The sequence below is a fragment of the Erpetoichthys calabaricus genome, chromosome 1, assembly GCF_900747795.2.
Source record: "Erpetoichthys calabaricus chromosome 1, fErpCal1.3, whole genome shotgun sequence".
Taxonomy (NCBI): Eukaryota; Metazoa; Chordata; class Cladistia; order Polypteriformes; family Polypteridae; genus Erpetoichthys; species Erpetoichthys calabaricus.
In genome coordinates, this window is record NC_041394.2 from 272,402,941 (window position 1) to 272,426,147 (window position 23,207).

The 23,207-nt window shown below is 40.3% G+C and overlaps 1 protein-coding gene across 1 annotated transcript; it reads right to left on the minus strand.

Moving 5' to 3' along the window:
• Window positions 1–341: 341 nt before the first annotated feature.
• Window positions 342–12,988, minus strand: LOC114659802 (transmembrane protein 243-like). Its single transcript, XM_028812505.2, has 4 exons — window positions 12,578–12,988; window positions 10,015–10,065; window positions 9,739–9,843; window positions 342–476 (listed from the first exon to the last, which is right to left on the minus strand). Exons 1-4 carry the CDS (start codon window positions 12,641–12,643, stop codon window positions 354–356), a joined length of 345 nt encoding a protein of 114 aa, XP_028668338.1. The 5' UTR covers window positions 12,644–12,988; the 3' UTR covers window positions 342–353.
• Between the last annotated feature and the right edge of the window lie 10,219 nt (window positions 12,989–23,207).

The following is a 23,207-nucleotide window of genomic DNA, read 5'->3' on the forward strand; positions in this document are numbered from 1 at the left end:
CAGAATATAAAAATAACATTTTCACATCATAAAACACATACATTTTTGATATTGTACATTTGACACAGTGGCCATTTAAATACATTTATTCAATTAATGTATACACAAATGTTGGAGTTCATATGAAATGCATTGTCTTTGCCATTAGTTCAACAGCAGACTTTTTTCTTGTGCATTACAATCCAAATATGAAATCTTAACTATTTTTGTAACATTTCTTTCTACATATCCAAACAGTTCTCTTCTGTGTAGTGTAATACTGCTTGTATTAGCTGGTTATATTATGTATTTTTGTGCATCTGTACAGCTGTTCATTCTCTTGTTCATTTTCTTTGCAGTAATTGAGCTTCCCATCATTTTCCCACCTCATGAATATATAAATTGGCACAAACACACAGATTTATAATTGAAATAAGAATGTAATAAATCAAAATCCGGAATTTTGGTTCCAAGTTTCCTTGACGATACCAAAATATCTATATAAAGGAAAGTAGAAAAAGTGAACAACCAGATTAGAATATTAACCAATGACAAGTTACTTCTTTTTTTTACTTATGCGACACCACAATTTTTACAGATATTTTTATGATGGAGCAGCAGACAAGAACTGTAATTGCAAGAATAGTAAAGGAAAAGACCTGTTAGAAATTGATACTTTTAATTACCATTAAATCGATTTAAAATATAGCCAAAGCATAACTAGTGTTTATAATTGCTATTAATGCTTGAAATGACTGATTTCTAAATTATTACTCAAATAGCGCTGCAAATCACCATTTTCAGCAGCAGTTCCTTCAGTGTCCTAAAGGTCAACTCCCTTAGTTTATCCTTAATTAGTCATGTCATGATTCTAGGATGCTGGCCTTAGAGGTAGTTTCAAATAAAACCGCCATATGTGAGACTGGCAGTGAATACTGTATACAGTAATCCCTCGCTATATCGCGCTTCGACTTTCGCGACTTCACTCTACCGCAGATTTTATATGTAAGCATATTTAAATATGTATCGCAGATTTTTTGCTGGTTTGCGGATTTCTGTGGACAATGGGTCTTTTAATTTCTGGTACATGCTTCCTCAGTTGGTTTGCCCAGTTGATTTCATACAAGGGACGCTATTGGCAGATGGCTGAGAAGCTACCCAACCAGAGCGCGTATTACGTATTAAATAAAACTCCTCAAATATATTGTGAGCACGGGGGCTGTTCGCACCCCTAGAGGATATGGCCGCTCCTCAAAAAATGCTGAAAGATTACCTTCACATTGCTCCCTTCCTTGCTGGGCTTACATGTGGCTGTTTTGTCAAGCGATATGCTTACTGCACGGTGCTTCACATACTTAAAAGATCAAACAGCACGTATTGATTTTTGATTGTTTGTTTTTTTCTCGCTCTCTCTCTCTCTTGCTCTGACATTCTCTGCTCCTGACGGAGGGGGTGTGAGCAGGGGGGCTGTTCACACACCTAGACGATACGGACACTCATCTAAAAATGCTGAAAGATTACCTTCACGTTGCTCCATTCTGTGCAGCTGCTTTATCAAGCGACATGCTTCCTGCACGGTGCTTCGCATACTTAAAAGCTCGAAGGGCACGTATTGATTTTTGATTGTTTGTTTTTCTCTGTCTCCCTCTCACTCTCTCTGACATTCTCTGCTCCTGATGGAGGGGGTGTGAGCAGGAGGGGCTGTTTGCACACTGGCCTAGAGGATACGGACGCTCCTGTAAAAAATGCTGAAAAATGCTTGCTCCCTTCCTTGCAGCTACTTTGTCCGGCGGTGCTTCGCATACTTAAAAGCCAAACAGCCCTATTGATATTTGTTTGCTTTTTTCTCTATCTCTCTGACATTCTCTGCTCCTGACGTGCACTCCTTTGAAGAGGAAGATATGTTTGCATTCTTTTAATTGTGAGACAAAACTGTCATCTCTGTCTTGACATGGAGCACAGTTTAAACTTTTGAAAAAGAGATAAATTTTTGTTTGCAGTGTTTGAATAAAGCTCCTGCCTCTCTACAACCTCCTGTGTTTCTGTTCAAATCTGTGACCCAAGCATGACAATATAAAAAAAACTATATAAACATATAGTTTCTACTTCGCGGATTTTCACCTTTCGCGGGGGGTTCTGGAACGCAACCCTCACGATCGAGGAGGGATTACTGTATGTGAAAGGTAATGTGCGTATAGTGTGATCAGTAGGCGGCATCGTAGTGCCCCAAATTCCAAACACAACACAGACTCAAGACTTCAGTGAAAACATAACGTTTATTATTAACAATTGCCTTACAAAAGGCATTTTTATCAGGATAGACCTCCACATTTATACTTTCATTTCTGCCTGGATGTGGCAGGGCGTCTCCTTTCATCTTGGACCAGGGAGGACATCTGGTGCCAGGGCCCAAAAAACCAAGGAGCACAACTCCCAGCATCGCCCCCCAGTGGCACCCAAGGACCCCAACAGGGCTGCTTTATGGCATGCACTGTGGGTGTCTCAGGGGTATACCTGACTCCAGAGTTGCTGCCACCTAGCAGTTTGGAGAAACATGTAGCTTAAATATATTTTCTCCCCTAGTTGGGTAATGAATCATGTCCTGTCGTGATCAGGACGTTAGTCCATGCCTGCTATTCATTTTCAGTATATATATGCCCCCTACTTGCTTCGCTCACCAGCCCTCGGGCAGGCGCTACGCGCTAGCCACTTCGCAGCTGTGCCGCTCGCGTATGGGGAAGAGGATGTAAAATTAACATGCAAATACTTTTTAAACTTACACTTTTACTGTAAAATTTCAGTAAAAACAATATTTGGAATTAACTTTTCTTCAATATCACATTAAATTTTGATTCCGTGTTGGGAGTTATATCATGACAACGCAACGTATAACTGCCCATGAGTGAATATCGTTTCTTTCTCTCTAATAAATAAACCAACTTTTTTGAATGTTTGTCCCAGTGATTTGTTAATTGTCATAGAAAAAGCTATTCTAACGGGAAACATTTTAATACGAATGGCATATCTAGATCACCTTTGGTGTCTAATGTTATCCACAGAAGATGTACTACATTACCTTTCTTGTCACCTGTTAAACTTTTACATGTCAGAATTGTTTGACCAATTTTGAATACAACTAATCTTGTCCTATTGCATAGCCCATCGCTCATACATAAATTACACAATAACATTACGATACATCCTTCTTTCAATAGTAATTCGGACGGTGGAAGACCGGACGGTGTTAACAGTTGTAGATCTTTTACCACCAACTGTTTCAGCATAGTCTATTGATATGCATTTAACCAATTTGCCGTGTAAATGATTGACAATTTTTGCATTAATTCGTTTGACTTCATTTCTCGGTGCTAGGATTGCCTGTGTACTCCTTTCTTCAGTTGATACCTTTGTGATGAAATTCTTCAATAAGATTTGGACATAATAAGCCTTCTTTTATTAGGAACTTAAAGTGAGGAAAATGTAAAAATTTATAAGAGCCGAGTGTGCAAGAACTGTGTTTGACAAAAGCAGTCACACGAAAGAGAGGTGGGTGGGACTTGAAAGAAACTCTCGGCAATAGTCTTGTCTCGCGGGACTTGAAAAATCTATTGGCAATAGTCTCATCTCAAGATTTTCTTTTATATTTTTATATATATATATATATATATATATATATGGTTGAAAATAGTTTACTGTCAAATAAATGCAAAGAGTACACGACATGTGTTTCGCCCTCATTCTGGGCTCATCAGGTGTACACACTCCACTGCACTCCCTCTCGGGATTCGAACCTCGAACGTCAGCGCCAGAGGCGATGCCCCTAACGTTGCGCCACGGCGTGTGGTTCGTTTATTTGACAGCATGTAGATCGGGGTAATTACATTCACGGCATTCGTAGTCTATGTCACAATCTGATTGTATGGGTGGCGGATGTTAGCAGATTGCTGGCCAACCACAAGCGTTACCTGGTAGGTAACCACCCATACAATCATATTGTGACACAGACTACGAATGCCGTGAATATATATATATAAAAATATAATATAGTGTGTGTGTGTGTGTGTGTATATATATACAGTAACTCTAGCCAATGCCCTAAGATAATGGGCTTTGGTTATACAGTAATCCCTCCTCCATCGCGGGGGTTGCGTTCCAGACCCCCTAGCGAAAGGTGAAAATCTGCGAAGTAGAAACCATATGTTTATATGGTTATTTTTATATTGTCATGCTTGGGTCACAGATTTGCACAGAAACACAGGAGGTTGTAGAGAGACAGGAACGTTATTCAAACGCTGCAAACAAAAATATATCTCTTTTTCAAAAGTTTAAACTGTGCTCCATGACAAGACAGAGATGACAGTTCCGTCTCACAATTAAAAGAATGCAAACATATCTTCCTCTTCAAAGGAGTGCGCGTCAGGAGCAGATCATGTCAGAGAGATAGAGAAAAGCAAACAAATCAATAGGGCTGTTTAGCTTTTAAGTATGCGAAGCACCGCCGGACAAAGCTGTTGAAGGCGGCAGCTCACACCCCCTCCGTCAGGAGCAGAGAGAGAGAGACAGAGAAAAACAAACAATCAAAAATCAATACGTGCCCTTCGAGCTTTTAAGTATGCGAAGCACCGTGCAGCATGTCGCTTCACGAAGCAGCTGCACAGAAGGTAGCAACGTGAAGATAATCTTTCAGCATTTTTAGACGAGCGTCCCTATCATCTAGGTGTGCGAACAGCGCCCCTGCTCAATCCCCCTACGTCAGGATCAGAGAAAGTCAGCGCAAGAGAGAGAGAGAGAAAAGTAAGTTGGGTAGCTTCTCAGCCATCTGCCAATAGCGTCCCTTGTATGAAATCAACTGGGCAAACCAACTGAGGAAGCATGTACCAGAAATTAAAAGACCCATTGTCCTCAGAAATCCGCGAACCAGCAAAAAATCCGCGATATATATTTAAATATGCTTACATATAAAATCCGCGATAGAGTGAAGCCGCGAAAGGCGAAGCGCGATATAGCGAGGGATTACTGTAGTGCCATCAGTTAACCAGATGTACAGATGTATCAGAAGTATTATGTAAACAACTGGTTTTTTTTGTTGTTTTTTTTTAACCAGTGACTAAAATTAGTTCACTTGAGTTGCTTATTGTTGTATATGCTGCATACAATTGGCCATGAGTGAAACATTTATCCTGCAAATGAATTTGTGTCTCTCCTATTGAGTAAAGACTTGGCGCTTGTTGATGGATATTGCAAAAAACAATTTTACAGGAAGCTGAATTCTTTTGAATTTAAGCAGGTAATTAGTTAAATAATGTGAATTTTGAGTATCTATTACTATTATTAGATTTTTTTTGTTTACCTTGTTCAGTCAAGCATTTATTTTAACTCATTACAAACAGGAATGAAACATGGAACATTTTTCATTCTGGACTTTTCTCTGCAGCTTAAAGTGGAAGAAAATAAACTGCCAGTAGTTTGTTTTGGAGGCTTCTTAAATGATCAGTTGGTTTGGATTAAAGTCTGCAGACATGAATGTATTAAGTAGGGGTTCTCCTTTAAACTTTGCAGATATAAATGTATATTAGAATTAGTTCTGGGACTTTGTGAGAAGTGCCAGTGCTCTGAGGGCCTAAAGGGATACATTTCGCGGTACTGTGTTTGGTTTCATCCCTGTAAATGTATTGTAGTGAGTGTAAAGGAAAGAAGACACGGCAGTCTCAAATGTGGACAACCAAGGGAAGAACTGTTAACCAAGGAATGAGGTGCAAAACTGGAGAGTAGTAGGGATTGTGTAGAAGAGAATGTGAACAGAAATATCATAAACTATATACAGTGTCCAGCCTCTCTCTCTTGAGGTCATGAGGACCTATTAACTGAGCTTCGCTAACTTTTAAACATTTGCTTTTAGCTAGGCAATACCTATGGTCACTCACAGCCACAGTGCTTGACATATAGTCAAGAGTTATAGCATGGTGGCTAACCACATCTGACTGAACTTCACTTATTCTTCCTACATCCACTTCACAGCTCACTTTCCACACAGTATTTTACCCAGTCTCTTTTTCTGTGCAGAACACAGATCTTGGATCTTGGGCAATTCCTTTTCATCTTCAAACTTTGCCCTTGCCATCACTCTGCTCCATCACTTTAAAATACTGCTTATGGTTTACAAAGCCTTAAATAATCTCGCTCCATCTTATATTTCGGAATGTCTTACACCTTACACTCCAAATCGTAACCTTAGATCCTCAAATGAGTGTCTACTTAGAATTCCAAGACCTAAACTTAAAAGAAGTGGTGAGGCGGCCTTCTGCTGTTATGCACCTAAAATCTGAAATAGCTTACCAATAGGAATTCGCCAGGCTAATACAGTAGAGCACTTTAAAACACTGCTGAAAACACATTACTTTAACATGGCTTTCTCATAGCTTCATCTTAGTTTAATCCTGATGCTCTGTATATTCAATTAATTATCATTATTATTCATGGTGGCTCCAAAATCTGTACAACCCCTACTTATTCTTCTGTTCTTTTTCCGGTTTTCTGTGGTGGCGATCTGTGCCACCACCACCTGATCAAAGCACCGTGATGTCCCTACATTGATGGATTAAAGGCCAGAAGTCCACATGACCGTCATCGTCAAATTCTTCCATGAGAACCCTGAATACAATGAGGAGTGATTGAGGTCATTTATGTTAGGTGGCTGGGTGGTCTCGTGACCTGGATCCCCTGCAGATTTTGTTTTTTTTTTCTCCAGCCGTCTGGAGTTTTTTTTTGTTTTTTCTGTCCTCCCTGGAACATCGGACCTTACTTTTATTCTATGTAATTTAGTGTTCCCTAATTTTAATTCTTATTTATTCTGTCTTTTTTTTCTTTCTTCATCATGTAAAGCACTTTGAGCTACATTGCTTGTGTGCTATATAAATACATGTTGCTGTTGTTCACAACACCTTTTCCAGAATTCTGCAAGCTTATTTAAGTACTTTTTCACAAACTGTAATTGAAGAGCTCAGTTCCAAAATCAGCTAAGTACAAAAGATAAAATTTTGGAGATAAATAGGAAAATCTGGGTCCGTAAGCAGATTTTGAAACTAAGTCCCTAAAACTAATGCGCTACACTGTTGCAATTAGCAGGTTTTGAAGCTCAAACATATTTTCGGCGCATGACCAACTGCATGAAAAGTCACAATCACGTGTTCACTAAATTTTACCAGGTGTAATTAGCAGATTTTGGAACTCACATCTTCAATTTGTCCATATTGTTTTTGTGGCTATCAAGTGGTTGGCATCCTGCAGTGTTGCTTTTGCATTTCTATTCATGAAGTCTTCTGTGTACAGTCATCACTGACACATCTACATCTGAAGACTGTTTCTGATCTGTCAGACAGGCAGAAGCTTTTTCTTTACCACAGTGAGGATTCTTCTGTGATTAGCAGAGGAGGTCTTCCTTGGCCTACCAGTAGTCTCTTTGCAGTTACTGAGCTCAGCAGCACATTCTTTCTCCTTAATGATATCCCTGACAATTGATTTAGGGAATCCTAAGGTTTTATTGATGTCTGAAATAGTTTTACTCTTGTTTTTCAGCCTCATAATGGCTTCTTTGACTTTCGTTGGCACAGCTCTTGTCCTCATTTTGAACAATGGCAACTATAGACTCCAAAGGTAGTCGGTAGGTAATAGCAAGTCTAGATATCTTATGCTGGCATTAATGAAGCATTGGAACAAACACCTGAGGAATCACAAACACCTGTGACGCCAATTGTCCCAAACATTATGGTGCACTGAAATGGGGGCAACGTATAAAAAGTGTTGTGATTTCTACAATGGTGAGACCAAAATGTATGTGAGTACCCTTAAATTAAAGTCTTCAATGTGCGCTTCAATCACATCTGAATTGTTTGATTTGTAATTTTTAAGTGTAGAGCAGAGGGGTAAATCAAGGAAAAATCTGTCTTTGTTCCAAACATTTTGAAGCAAAAAAATATATTCTATGATACATTTCGTTATTTATACTAACGTTTTATGTTGTTGTGATTGGATGTTTTGTCACTTTTTGTTGTACTTTTACTTTCTTGCATATTTATTCATTTTTTCTAACTGTTCAAAATATTTCTCCATAGCATAGGGACCTAATCCATGTCTTTAAAAAACACTTAAATTGATCCATCAGAGTATTTTTGATTGAGCACAAAATCTCATAGTTGAGGTCACCAGAATGTACTTAGGACAGAAGTCAGGAGGCACATATTTACACAAAGAAAGGCGGAAACTAAGAAGCACTTATTGACACGATGGCAAGCCAAATTTGGAGTAAACTACTGGGTCGTGTAGCTAAAACAGAAACTTTGATGAGGTATTGGGCCAACTCAGCTATTAGTGAAATAGTTGTGCTTAATGGACGAAGTTGTCTCCTTAGTCAGACTCCTTACATGCTCTTGTTCTTGTGTGCTCTGTAATAGATGTGCCTCTTATGAAGAGAATCATATCACTTTTATTGTGGGGAAACAGATCTAAATATCAAAGGTGTTGATAGAAAATTTGATGTGTGTTCAATATTTATAACATTTAATCTATTTTGAAACATAAGACGAGAATAAGAAGTGTGACAGCAGTCATTTTTAAAAGTTTCAATTATCAGTTGTTTCATCACATGGAGTAGAAAAGATGCATTTTATAAATTAAACCAAAATTGCCAAAGTCCTTATCTGTAGTAACCATAGATCAAAGTATTTAGCAAGTAAACCACATCAATGAAGATCCACAGCCTACACTGGAAAAGCACAGTAGAAGTTAGTGGCATTGCAGGCCTGAGACAGCTTACATCCTGAATGTGTTGCTCACCAAGTTCTGATAATGCTGACCAAGTCCCAGTATCTCATAAGCGTTTTTTTTTTTTCCCCCCAATATTATACATTTTCCAGTAGTGAGACCAGCTATGTTATATGGGTTGGAGACGGTGGCACTGACCAGAAAGCAGGAGACAGAGCTGGAGGTAGCAGAGTTAAAGATGATCGGATTTGCACTGGGTGTGATGAGGATGGATAGGATTAGAAATGAGTACATTAGAGGATCAGCTCAAGTTGGACGGTTGGGAGACAAAGTCAGACAGGCGAGATTGTGTTGGTTTGGATATGAGCAGAGGAGAGATGCTGGGTATATTGGGAGAAGGATGCTAAGGATAGAGCTGCCAGGGAAGAGGAAAAGAGGAAGGCCTAAGAGAAGGTTTATGGATGTGGTGAGAGAGGACATGCAGGTGATGGGTGTAACAGAGCAAGATGTAGAGGACAGAAAGATATGGAAGAAGATGATCCAATGTGGCAACCCCTAACGGGAGCAGCCGAAGGAAGAAGAAGAAGATACATTTTCCATAGCAGATAATATCCTTTCAGTTAAGCCAACAAAGCAAATACCCGAGAAATGCCATGTGACACCAGCAGAACATGGAGGTTTCATACAGTGGCCAGGGAAGGATTTGAAGCCAGCTCCTGGGAACAATTAGAACAGTGTTATCCACTGCAACGCCAGTGAATAACATCAGACATGCAAAGTTAAGAACTTCCCTGTACTCTGCACGTTATATGATAATACTACTGTTATTATGACGTCTACTACCACTGCTACAGTTGCTATTGGTTTCTACATGAAGTCACAATGTCAAAAGAAGGTGGCCTAAAGAAGGTCAATTACAAATCAGGAAAACAGCAAATCAGCATTTTTATCAATGTAATAGTGGGACTAAAATTTTTGCTGAATGAAATACATACTTACGAGTATAATCACTGAGATACAAATCATGATGATACAGATGGCAAAGAAAATATTCACAGGCCTTGGTGGTATTTGGGGGAAGACCATAGCACTAATAACTGTCACCTGCACAGACACACCAAAGAACACAAGAGTTGCAATAAAGGGAAACTCAGGGGCAGCAAAAATAATTGTATACTTCATGCTCTTTTACAGTACGCAGCTCAACAGGAAACAAAAAACATGTTCAAGCAGTGTTCTACTTTTCTATACAGTGTAATTTAACAGCATACTTACAATAACCATCAGCAGTGTAACACCAGCAAAAATCCAGTTAACGATTCGTTCCTAGAAGTCAGAAAATGAAATAAAGCAAACTGTAAATATTTTGTAACAGCTGATCTTACAGCCTGACTTTGAACTGTTAATTTCATATATAACACAAACAACAGGCAAGTTTGGCTAATGTTTGAAGTTTTTATCACAAAAACAGGAATTTCAAAGAATGAATAGGGCTCAAAATGACATGCTAATAAGGAAATAGTAGCAGTAATATATTACTGTCATGTGAACAGAATACAATATAATTCTTCATGGTAAAAGTCCATCACTCTATCTATCTTCTGCAACTTAGCCGGATCTGGGCTAAGGGGACAGAAGTCTAAGCAAAATAGCCCAGATGTCACCTTTCACCACCACCTTCTCTAACTCCTCTGGGGTAATACCAAGGCATTCCCAGGCCAGCTGAAGGATGTAATCTCTCCACCATAGCCTGGGTCTGCCCTGAGGAGTATTCCCAATTGGATATGCCCAAAACACCACCCGAGAGGGGCATCCTAATCAGATGCCTGAATCACCTCAACTGGCTGCTTTGGATGTACAGGATCAGTGGCTCTACTTTAAGCTCTTCATCGAAGGTCTACACTTCTCTCCTGAATCTAAGGTTTGGAATGAGGTACGTCGTCAAGCAAAAAAGAGTTTAAGTATTTATTATTATTATTATTATATTGTTCATGAATTGCAGAAGACAACAGGGAGATTGGAGCAGCATCCACAGTCAGTGTTGAGACACACGGACATTCAGGAGGAGCTTGAAGTGGAGCTGCTGCCCCTCCACACTGATTAGAATGCTTCCCTGTGGAGGTGTTCCAAGCATGTCCAACCAGGAGAAGATCTCAGGACAGACTCGGGGCACAATGGAGAGTTATATCTCCCAGGTGGCCTGGGAATGCCTCAGTATCCTCCCAGAGGAGCTGGTGGAGGTAGCAAGAAAAAGGGATGTCTGAGCTTCTTTGCTTAGACTGCTGCCCCCGTGACCTGGACAAGCAGCAGAACATGGATGGAGGAATGAATTGAAAATGAATACTGACTCATTGGGAAATAAGAACCACAAAACCCTTCTAACATAATGTCATGTTCCATTAGGATCAACAACTGTACTCTAAGAAATGAGTTGAAATGAAACCCGCCAACACTCCAGGGTGCTAGTTTGAAGCCCCCCTCTCTCATATCATTCTCACTTATTTTACCTGAACCTTCCGATTCTCTATAGAATCCATCACACATCTCTTTTACCATGTCAGAAATGAAAAGCTACAGACAAACCAATGTGCCTGTCACAATCCACATAGTGTCATCTTCTATGTCCTTGTTTCATGGATATAACCAGCCTAAAGATGAGCTATGCACATCTTAGAATTCAGAAAACTGCATGCTTGAGTGCTGCAATGAACCTCATTTTGAATTTGTTGCTGCTTTAAAAATAATGTTACTGGAATGGCCTCCAGCTGTGAACTGAACAAGTGGGTTAAAAAATGGATGGACAGATGGTAGTCATGTAAGAGAATGAATGCTATCTTGGGTGGCCTGTGAGCCGTTTATGACTTCTGGCAGACCTTATATGCCGTTGAGACTGTCCCAGCAAATATACTAACACTGGTCCAGTGTGGGCAAAACATATTGACCCTACAAGGGAAGCCATAAATGGCCCAATCAGGGCAACATTGGCCCCAAAATACTTGCTGGGTGTGGGCAAACAGACAGGGAGCCCAAATTTGGTTACAAACTTGAAAAAGCTCCATCTTTTCATTTTACAAACCTGCAATCCCAGCAAGTAATGGGCACAGCCATGAACAACCCCTGGACAGGGCACAATTCTATTGGTAAAGGGTCAAATTAGCACCACCAGTCCACCTAACCTGCATGATTTTGGATGGTGGGAGGAAGCAAACATGCAAATTCCTTGCAGGGAGGACACAAGATGCAACTGTGAGACTGTCTTACTTACTCAGCGACAACATTAAATGCTGGCAACTTTTGGGTAGAGGTTAAATTGGCCAGCATCATCCACTGGGCCAATGAGGGACTTCCTGAAATTGTACTGTCAGCCACTAGAGTTTGGGACACTAGGGGAACTTTGTTAAGGGACCCCTCTTAAGCAGCCTCCACATTGGGCCAATGTGGTATTTAATTGGGTTTTCCAAAGCCCACGCTGCCCATGGTGTGCCCACAGTTAGCCACTCTGTTGATGTTTGATTGGGTCCATCTTTCTAGGTAGTTTGCCATAGTGGCACTTTTCATAGTTCTTATTCAAAGATTATTGGGGATTGGGGGACACAAACAAGCAACAATCATGCTGGAAGTCAACCCCAGGGGTCTGTGTTCCTCCATTTCTAATATAAATTGCAAGCAACACCTACCTTCAGCTCAAATTAGGCCCTGTCTTCACCCAATTGGTACAACCGTAAGACAATTTTAGCTTTTGCATTTCTTCATTTCAGTCTTTGTGTGATTACTTTTAATTGTTTTCCAAATGTAAATGTTAGTATAACCGTATTTCAATATGACGTACAAAGCATACCTTGGGTGACATTTCCCCAAATAGAGGTCTGTGGGTTGCAGATGTTTTATCTGTACGTTCCACCATTGTAGGTTTATTCTTCCTCTGTCCTGGTTTCCCCAGCTATGGTCTGCCTGTGCGTGAATACCTGAAGAACATTTCTGAAGGCAACATTTGACTGGAGAGAAACCATTAGCATCTTTGTGGTGACCGTAAGATCTGATCTTCTTTTGAACAGATGTATCCTTTTGCATTAAACTGTTCCATTGTAACACTTTTCTAAGTGAGAAATTAGTTTCAGGTTTCTTTACAAATTTTGTAAAGACAGGATGCAAATCTCAAAATAAAAAATAGAAGGTTGCCAGCAATATATATATATATTTTTATTTAAAAGCAAACTTAATGTGTTGATAATCTCTGGTTTTATCTGCATAAGCGGTTCTGTAGGGAGGTAACAAAGAACTGGCTTTACTTAGAAAAAGTAGAGGTCGCCATCATTACAGGCTGCCAGGCATGAAGCACCCAGAGATAAAAGCAAAACAAAAAGCAGAATGCATACTCAGTGACCCGAGCTGTCACTGGTCAGATGACTCAGTCACCTTCACATATAACCTCCTAGCTAAGCTCCGCCCTCTGAGCCAAACCATAAGTGAAAGTAAACCAAGGGGAACACAGTGATGGCAACGGGCAGGGAAAACCATAACACTAGTCAGCACACACACATGTACTGCATCATGGTTTGAAGGTGTAGAGCCCTCAGAATTTAAGGTGTATATAACAGTTTCCTCCTCCTTCCCACCCTGTCTCCCCCCAGGTCAGCACACCCTTCTTCAAAAGCAATGCTGCCATGGGCACAGTTTTCCTGTGGAACTGGATTACTGTGAGTTAAAACATGCATCCATCTAGCCATCTTCTATGTTGCCTATCTAGTTCAGGGTAGTGACAGCCTGGAGCCTATCCAAGCTGTACTGGGTAAAAGGCAGGAACCTACTCTGGACAAGGTGGCAGTCTGTTGACATGCACACTGACACACTCTTCATTGGTCAATTTACAGCAGCAAAAGAACCAATCGTGCTTGACTTTGTGTTCTTGCATTATAAAAACAAGCTAGAGGGGCTCGAGTTCAGTCCTTGGTAACTCACTTGTTAAGATCCCAAACCTTTAATTGGTACTTTTAGTCTTGAAAGCAAGTCAAGTGATGCACCATACAGTGGCATGAAAAAACATTCTCCAAGACTGTGAGACAAGTGCAATACAGGTAAAGAACAATACTATACTATAAATAGGCAAATAAATAATAGTAATAATTTGAAATAGATACTAATAAATAAAAAAATAAAACCAACAGTAGTAACAACTGTAACTGATGTACTGCATATAAATGAACTACTAGGAGCAGACCTGTGGGCGGAGGGGCAGCAGCACAGAGTTCAGAGTCCGGACAACCAAGAAGTAGAAACTGTTTCAGAACCTGGCAGAACTGATTTGGATGCTAAAGTACCTTCTGCTAGATGAGAGTGGGATAAAATGGCTGTGTGAGGGGAGGGAGCAGTCCTTCACAATGCGGATACAACACTTTATAAAGATGTCTTTAATGGAGGACAGAGGGGTCCTGATGATCTTTTCTGCTATGTGTACTATCTGTTGTAGAAGCTTACGGTCAGAGGACCTTGCAGTTCCTGAACCAGACAGTGATGCAGCTGGTCAGAATGCTTGAGGGTGCCCCTGAAAAATGTGATGAGAACAGGGAGAAGTAGGCTTTCCTTCTTTAGCTGCCAAAGGAAGTTGAGACACGGTTCTATTCAATAAGGGCGCGCACAAAAAGGCGAGCTTCAAAAGGGCGACCTCAATTGGGCGCGGCGAATAAAGGCGAACTTCAAAAGGGCGACCTCAATTGGGCTCAGCGAATAAAGGCAAATGCAACAAAATTATTACAGAAAATTTATTAGATAAAGGCAATGATTGAACGTTAATTAATGCATGAACTTCTAACGAACTATTTCTAAAGCTCTCTATATTTCGTTGTTTTCTGCTCTTACTCATTGTTGTGTTACACTCGAAGCTGTAGATTATGTGCAATGCCACATAGATATTTTATTATTTATTATTATCTACTATTATTATCTATGTATTATTATCTAAATTATGTACGAACACCTTTATTCGCTGCGCCCAATTGAGATCGCCCTTTTGAAGCTCGCCTTTTTGTGCACGCCCTTATTGAAGGATACCTTGAGACACTGCTGTGCCCTCTTGGCTATGGGAGTGGGATTAGTTTGTAACAGTTGTCATGTGTGGGTGGTGTCATTGTCGGCTGTCCATTGTCCATTATTGCAGAAGGACAAAAAAATCTGCACAGGTATTAGGAATCAAGGTATAAGGAACACCTGACTCGGAGAGCTAATAGAATCTAATAGGGGAGGAGCTGACCATATAAAAAGGGTGACGGTGCAGTGACCAAGGAGGAAGCAAGGGAAAAAACAGTCAAGGAACAGCGCCAGAGTAATAGTGTAAAATTGTTGGGGGAAGTATGACCTCTACGGGAGAAATCACGTGAATCCGGGTTCATGCATGGATGACAAACAGTCCTAAAGGATTTTACCACTTCATGTTTTACTTGGGAGTGGGCCTAACAAGCATGTATAAGGAAGTTCCCCATATCAAGGAGCGGCTTGGCGTAACCCTTACAATATCAAACATTTCGTGACGCGAGAGTCCCTGTCTTGCACCCCAAAACACGAAGCTGAGTCTCAGTACTTTAGCAAAACCAACTTTATGCAGCTTGAAACAGGAACAGCACGGTTATTTATTGTAGCAGGATCTACCATTCTCATACAAACAGACACAGCAATCAGGCAGGGTCGTGGCCCAGTAATCATGTTCCCTGCATTTATAATATTCCTTGCATCACCCATCGACGACAGGCACTTATAGCGCAAATGCAATAAACTCGGATTTGCTTTTGCTGCGAGCTGCTACAGCGCTAGAAGCCTGCGGATCTTCCACAGACACGGCGATTGTGCTTCAGGACGCTCTTCGACGTGTCATCCCGTTGGGTGGAGTCCCAAAAGAGTTTACAAACCTTACAATTAAAAAAAAAAAAAGAAGTGTGATCCTATGGATGAACATTCAATGAACTTTTCCTTTCAGTTACTATAATTATCATTTGTATATTTCTGTTTTTCAGTGGAGTTGTCTTATTTTGTGATCCATCAGTGTGAGGGTTATGCTGCAGCACAGGTTTGGTATAATTACTATCTATCTATCTAATTAAACGAAGTTTACAATAATAATTTTATGACAGTTACCACTTTGTTATCAGTGGGTGTGTTCTGTACTTGTTGTGGAGTAAGTGTGAAGTAGTGTTAGTCACTCGTGCTCCGGATTACTTAGTTATTTTATTCTCTTTAGTTGCCGCTCCAGGGATCGACAGTGCATTTTATAATCGTGCCATTTTCGGGGCAAGGAAAGCTTCCAGAGGAGCAAGTAAGGTCAGCTGCCAGGTGCACACCAAGAGATTTGGTTATCTTCCACCACAAAGCCCCCAATGCGCAGTGGGGTGTGGACTGCTTGGGCTTTCCTGAAGTCAACCATTATCTCTTTCGTCTTGTGCTTGCATCAGTTTACCAATTGTCGTTTCTCCATTCTAACTCATCACCTTCGCTGATGAGACCCACCACGATTGTTTTCTCTGCAAACTTAATGATGGTGTCAGAGCTGCATGCAGCCATACAATTGTGAGTCAGCAAAGCGAGCTTAAAAAGTGGTCATTCCATCCAAATCAATGACCAGATCAAGGATGTTATTATGCAACCATTTTTCAGTAAACATAAAAATGAAACAGTCCCCCATCTCTCACTGGGTTATCCATAGACGTCTGTGGTCATTCTGATTGTTGCCGGTGAATGAACATTTGAACCAATGAAGTAAACTGTTGCATTCTCTCTTTTGGATTGCACGTCTTGTTTTCAAACCCAGGTGCCAATGAGACAGAAGCCGCCATCCACCTTGGTCTCATTTACACCAGAGCCAGTTCATCTTGCAGTATCATTCTATCTACACATTTTCTAAACCAGCTTATCCAAAGTAGCTTTGTGAGGGGCAACTGGAGTCTATCCCTGCAAGCATCAGGCACAAGGTGGGAACAACTCCTGGACAGGGTGCCAGTCCATTGCAGGGTGAACACAGGAACACGCTCACTTGGACCAATTTATCGATGCCAATTCATCTGTTTGAATGCAAGATTTGGAAAGAAATGGAAGAGAACAAAAGGAAGGACTAAGAATTATTAATCCTACCCGGTCTATAAATAATCTGGATGATATCCCGGATGTAGTGAGAAGTCAAGCAAAATGACACCTTTTATTGGCTAACTAGAAAGATTACAATATGCAAGCTTTCGAAGCAGCACATTTGCCTTCTTCTTGATTACATCTTGCCTGAAGAAGGGGCCTGAGTTGCCCCGAAAGCTTGCATATTGTAATCTTTTTAGTTAGCCAATAAAAGGTGTCATTTTGCTTGACTTCTCACTACATTCATAATGGCTAACACGGTACAACACCCTAGTACTACAGATGATATCCCAGGAAAAGAAAAATCTACAGTATAAGAATGATTTTTTGCAATTATTCAATTCAGTTGTAATAGAAACTTGTAGTCACTACAGCCCCCTTAGTTTAAACTGTTGCCATTGAAGAGCACAGAGCGGACTTGTGATTCATGGAGTCTTCTGTTCTATTCTTTTCCTTCAGGCAAGATATTTTTTTAACTCTTTGAGAGCTGAATATTTTTTCCAAAAAACTCAGAAATCAACATCAAACATCTGTTGCTGCATGCTGTGGCTGCCAGTTTGCCTAAAATGTGCGGCAGGCTTGCTGCCAAGCTGTCTTCACCTGGCTGGGACAGCAGCAGCGGTGACGGTCGCAGTTCATTACAATTTGGTTTCTACCTCTTATCATTGTTATGTCACAGTCCTCCCTGGCGAACACTGTCAGTACCACGATTAGCTGAAACTGGAACCTCACATTCGTTTTCAATCACTTGTATCAAAAACTGAGTCTGCCAAGTCACAGTCCAGTTCAGAGATAACAACAGACAAAACATCGTCCACAGAGTATTTTGCTTTACGCATTCGCTTTGATCTCTCGCCAGATGTCAGTGCCATTTCTGCCGTTGTGTGCAACTTGCTACTCACGAGAGCGAAGGGAATCTCGGTCAGACCAATGAATCGAACTTTCCTTCTAGCGACGAAAAGCCCACCTAAAACGTAACGGTTGGTTTTGTCACAGTTTACTGTTCATTAGCATCGTCAACTCCTCCTTTTGACAAAAGTCCACATCCGCCCTGAAAGAGTTAATTTATACAAAATGCTTAATTTTAAAAGGCAATTTCTGTGGTAAATACATACAGTCATATGAAAAAGTTTGTGAACCCCTCTTAATTCTTTGGATTTTTGTTTATCAGTGGCTGAGCTTTCAAAGTAGCAACTTCCTTTTAATATATGACATGCCTTATGGAATCAGTAGTATTTCAACAGAGAAATTAAGTTTATTGGATTAACAGAAAATATGCAATATGCATCATAACAAAATTAGACAGGTGCATAAATTTGGGCACCCCAACAGAGATATTACATCAATACTTAGTTGAGCCTCCTTTTGCCAATATAACAGCCTCTATACGCCTCCTATAGCCTTTGATGAGTGTCTGGATTCTGGATGGAGGTATTTTTGACCATTCTTACATACCAAATCTCTCCAGTTCACTTAAATTTGATGGCTGCCGAGCATGGACAGCCTGCTTCAAATCACCCCATAGATTTTCGATGATGTTCAAGTCAGGGGACTTGGTAGATTTCGAACTGTGTTTTGGGTCATTGTCTTGTTGGAATATCCAAACCCTGCGTAACTTTGTGACTGATGCTTGAACATTATCCTGAAGAATTTATTGATATTGGGTTGAATTCATCTGACCCTTGACTTTAACAAGGGCTCCAGTCCCTGAACTAGGCATACAGCCCCACAGCATGATGGGACCTCCACCAAATTTGACAGTAGGTAGCAGGTGTTTTTCTTGGAATGCGGTGTTCTTCTTCCGCCATGCAAAGCGCTTTTTGTTATGACCAAATAACTCAATTTTTGTCTCATCAGTCCAAAGCACTTTGTTCCAAAATGAATCTGGCTTGTCTAAATAAGCATTTGCATACAACAAGCGACTCTGTTTGTGGCGAGTGCAGAAAGGGCTTCGTTCTCATCACCCTTCCATACAGATGTTCTTTGTGCAAATTGCGGTGAATTGTAGAACGATGTACAGATACACCATCTGCAGCAAGATGTTCTTGCAGGTCTTTGGAGGTGATCTGTTGCTTGTCTGTAACCATTCTCACAATCCTGCGCATATGCCGCTCCTGTATTTTTCTTGGCCTGCCAGACCTGGTTTAACAGCAACTGTGCATGTGGTCTTCCATTTCCTGATTACATTCCTTACAGTTGAAACTGACAGTTTAAACCTCTGAGAGCTTTTTGTAGCCTTCCCCTAAACCACGATACTGAACAATCTTTGTTTACAGATCTTTTGAGAGTTGCTTTGAGGATCCTATGCTGTTATTCTTCAGAGGAGAGTCAAAGGGAAGCACAACTTGCAATTGACCACCTTAAATACCTTTTCTCATGATTGGACACACCAGTCTATGAAGTTCAAGGCTTAACAAGCTAATCTAACCAATTTGATGTTGCAAGTAATCAGCATTGAGCAGTTACATACATTCAAATCAGCAAAATTTCAGGGGGACCCAAATTTTTGCACAGCCAGTTTTTCACATTTGATTTGATTTCATACAACTAAATACTGCTTCACTTAAAATCTTTGTTCAGAAAACACCCCAGTACTCAGATGTTCCTAGGAAATGAAAGACATACCACTGTTATCTTTTTTGTTGAAAGTAAATTATTATACAGGCTGAGAGAGGTTCCCAGACTTTTTCATATGACTGTATATACCATGTTTATGAAGAAAGAACTTCGACTAGAAAAATACAGAACATATCCCTTAAGCCAAGAGACTAGAGAGGCCCGAGTTCAATTCTCAGTTTTGTCAATTTGGATGTAGCATCCCAGTGAAGGTCCAACCACACAGGTTCCTCAGGTCCCATTGTCAAAAGTAGTTCATGAAATTCTCGAGCAAAACGCGACTGATGGATGAAAAGGGTTAGAAACTCATTGCTAAAGTTAGAGCTCCATGGGAAAAACACTCAATGTCTGGGGTAGAAGTTTTCTTCCCATTCTAAGGTGTAAAATGTTCTTTGAAATCACAACAATCCTTCAGACCACAGGTGTTCAAATTTGGACATGGACAGCCGCCGTAGCTGCTGGGTTTTGCACCTCCAACTGCCTAATTAGAATAATATGCTTGTTGTTAAAATAACTTTTTAAAATAGTGTACTAGCTGTGCTACCTGTCTAAGACATGCTGAAATCTAAGTAATCAATATGGACCTTAGCAAAACCTTAGCAGTGCCCCATGCAATATGTATGCCATTTGGTATGGGAGTCATCATAGCGGTGTTAGTGTTTGGAATGTGCCATCTGTTGGAATGACAAATGCATTTTATGTGCAGTCTTATGAAAAGACAGAGACATAGCAACCAGACGGACACACAGACACTTATCCTTGAATTACAGTGTATCTTTATTCTGCCACATCAAGTCATTCTTATATTGTAGATTTTTATGATGTTTACAACGCTATGACCCAAAAGGTTGAGCACATTAGTAATTGTCAGCCCTTAATATTTAATGACAACAGATACCACAATGAGCACACACTCTGGTGTAAATGGCACCAAGTCACATGGTAAACTGCTGGCTCCTTTGTCATTTGTGTCTCTTTGTTATTTAAGAGCACACTAAAAAAACACAAGAATTTATTAGAAATAGCAAATGCTGTTGGTTAAGACTAAAAGAAGCAATTAGAGGTTTGGAATTTTAATAAGCAAATTAACCAAAATGAAGCATAAAATGGTATTTGGGCAACGGTTGTTTTGGCAAGAATAAACGGATTCCAACTAAGAAATTGGGTCAGCACTGCCAGGGTGTGACAAAGAATTACTTTCATGAGGATGAAAAAGTATATGAATCATAATTTTGTTCGTGGTCAATCAGTTGGAACTGACATAAAATATATTTCGGTGGAAGAGAACATTCAAAACAAAAAATTCCCAAGCAGCACACCTATGGATATTGAAGCCCTTAGGGAACCAAACTTGAGGATCAATGTCCCAGAACAACAACATGAGACACCAGGCAAGAAAGACCTGCAAGGAGCAAACCATTGTTACAAGGTTTTCCTAGGTGGTCTCCCATCCAAGTGCCTGCCGAGACAGAAAATGCTTAGCTTCAGGTGGATGGGCCTCATCAGTGGTGATGTCAAGACAGCTTCTAAAGAGCAGGTTAAATGACTCATGGGTTGGTGTAGGAACAATCAACTTGAATGGCAATAACACTAAGGAAGAAGCTGTTAATTTCAGGAAGAACCACCCAGCAAACAAGCACGCAGTGGCCCCCTCTGGGCAGGATATGAGCAGCGAGGGCTTAGAAAAACCCAATTAAATGTGGGGGGACTACTACAAGGGGCCACAGCAAACATGCATACTATGGCCCTCTATGGGCTGACAATAGACAGTGTAGGCTTGAGAAACCCCAATTAAATACCACATTCACTCAATTTTGGGGCTGCTACAAGGGTCCCCTACCAAAGTTCCCCTAGTGACCCAAAATGCTGGCAGTACAAATTCAGTAAGGCCTTTGTTGGTCTAATAAAGGTTTGTACCCCACAGTTTCCCACTTTGTTATGTTTTATGCAGTGAACTATCACAGTAAATTAATATTTCCAATGGGTTTTAGATTTTGATTGTAAAAGTACAAATACCAATTTGAATGACTTCAACAAATATTGTTTTTTTTAATTGCTAAAACTGGTAATATTTTTGTGTTTGGGGTTGTAACACTGCAAAAAAAAAAAAAACTGTACTAGTATCAAAAAATATAATTTTTAAAGCCACATTAGTATAGTGTTTTATTTTTCTTATCGATAAATAGAATGTATATTTTCATATGTACACATAATTTAATTCATAACAACAAACAAACACTAAAAAAAAGTTTCAAGGAAAAGGTGAGTAAGGTGGCGCAGTGTTAGCGCTGCTGCCTCACAGTAAGGAGACTGGCATTCATGTTCTGGGTCCTTGCTGAATGGAATTTGTGCGCTTTCCCTATAATAATAATAGGTATTTACATTTATATAGCGCTTTTCCCTATAATAATTCTTTACATTTATATAGTGCTTTTCTCATTACTCAAAGCATTTTACATAGTGAGTGGGGAGTCTCTTCATCCACCACCAATGTGCAGCATCCACCTGGATGATATAGCAAATGTCATTTTTGCACCAGTACACTCATCACACATTAGCTGTTAGGCGGTGAAGTGGTGAGAAAGATAATCAGTTAGAGACAAAGGATGATTAGGGGGCCAGAATGACTAGGCCATGGTGGGTAATTTAGCCTGGACATCGGGATACACCTTGCTCTTTACGAAGGATGCCCAGGGATCTTTAATGACCACAGAAAGTCAGGACCTTGGTTTTATGCCTCATTATTTACAGCACAGTGTCCCAGTCACTGCACTGGAGCATTGGCATCCACTTTCACACCAAAGGGTAAGCGCCCCCTGCTGGCCTCACCAATACCTCTTCCAACAGCAACCCAATCTTTTTCTGTGTGGCTGCCACCAAAGTACTGGCCAGGCCCAAACATGCTTTGCTTCAAGTGGATGGCCTGCTCTGAAGCGCAGGAGGTATGTCTCCGGAGGTACGGGCTGGTTAAGTGACTTGTTTAGGGTCCCAACATGAGTCAGGAACAGGGTGGTGTAAAGTCAAGTGCCCCGGCCGCAATATCACAATGCCTTTTTTATTGATTTGTCTTCTGCTCCTAGATTAAGACTGTTTCAGGCTTTTTCCATTTCACAGTCTGTGTTTATGTTTATTAATTGTTTTCATTATTTAAGCTATTAATAAAACTGTAATTACATAACTGCCAAATCATTTTACTAATGCACGACCAGAGTCCCAATGTCACCATTACTTTGAAAATGAGCAATCAACAAAGAGGCTAGTTTTCTTCTTAACGGATTAGTTTCCATACAAACATCCCCAGGATTCTCCTTCAAACAGAACACGTGAGACGTTATTAAAAGAATGGCCAATTGGTCACCTCCACATGCCAAAGTCTGGGTGGGACCACAGGATAACAGCAGTTAGTGTTCATCGGAGTCTCATGACAGCACTGTGCAAATCAGCCGTAACTCAGACCCCCATTTTGTTGAGTCTTGTGACAGGCACGCTGTTTCTGCTAGTAAGATCAAAAAGATAAAACTAAGATATTTCTGGGATAAAACAGTAGTGGGTAAAACATTTGACAGTGACACAAATGTTGTGTTTTTCAAAATTTGTGGCTTCAGTTTTTGTGGTGGCAGTTCACATTGTTTTTATATTAATGTAAAGAGTGACCAGATGCATATTAAGTCATTGCAAAGAGCTTTATTAGCATATAAAGTTAACTTTATCACAAAAACCCATTTTCACTTACTTTGGCCCTG

What these genes read in the sequence shown, in the direction of transcription:
- LOC114659802 (XM_028812505.2), bottom strand. Translation starts at nt 12,643, where the DNA reads ATGGTGGAACGTACAGATAAAACATCTGCAACCCACAGACCTCTATTT. An exon ending in TTGGGGAAATGTCACCCAAG is followed by an intron (nt 10,066 to 12,577) that starts GTATGCTTTGTA and finishes TCTGACTTCTAG; the next exon opens with GAACGAATCGTTAACTGGAT. An exon ending in GTATCTCAGTGATTATACTC is followed by an intron (nt 477 to 9,738) that starts GTAAGTATGTAT and finishes TCCTTTATATAG; the next exon opens with ATATTTTGGTATCGTCAAGG.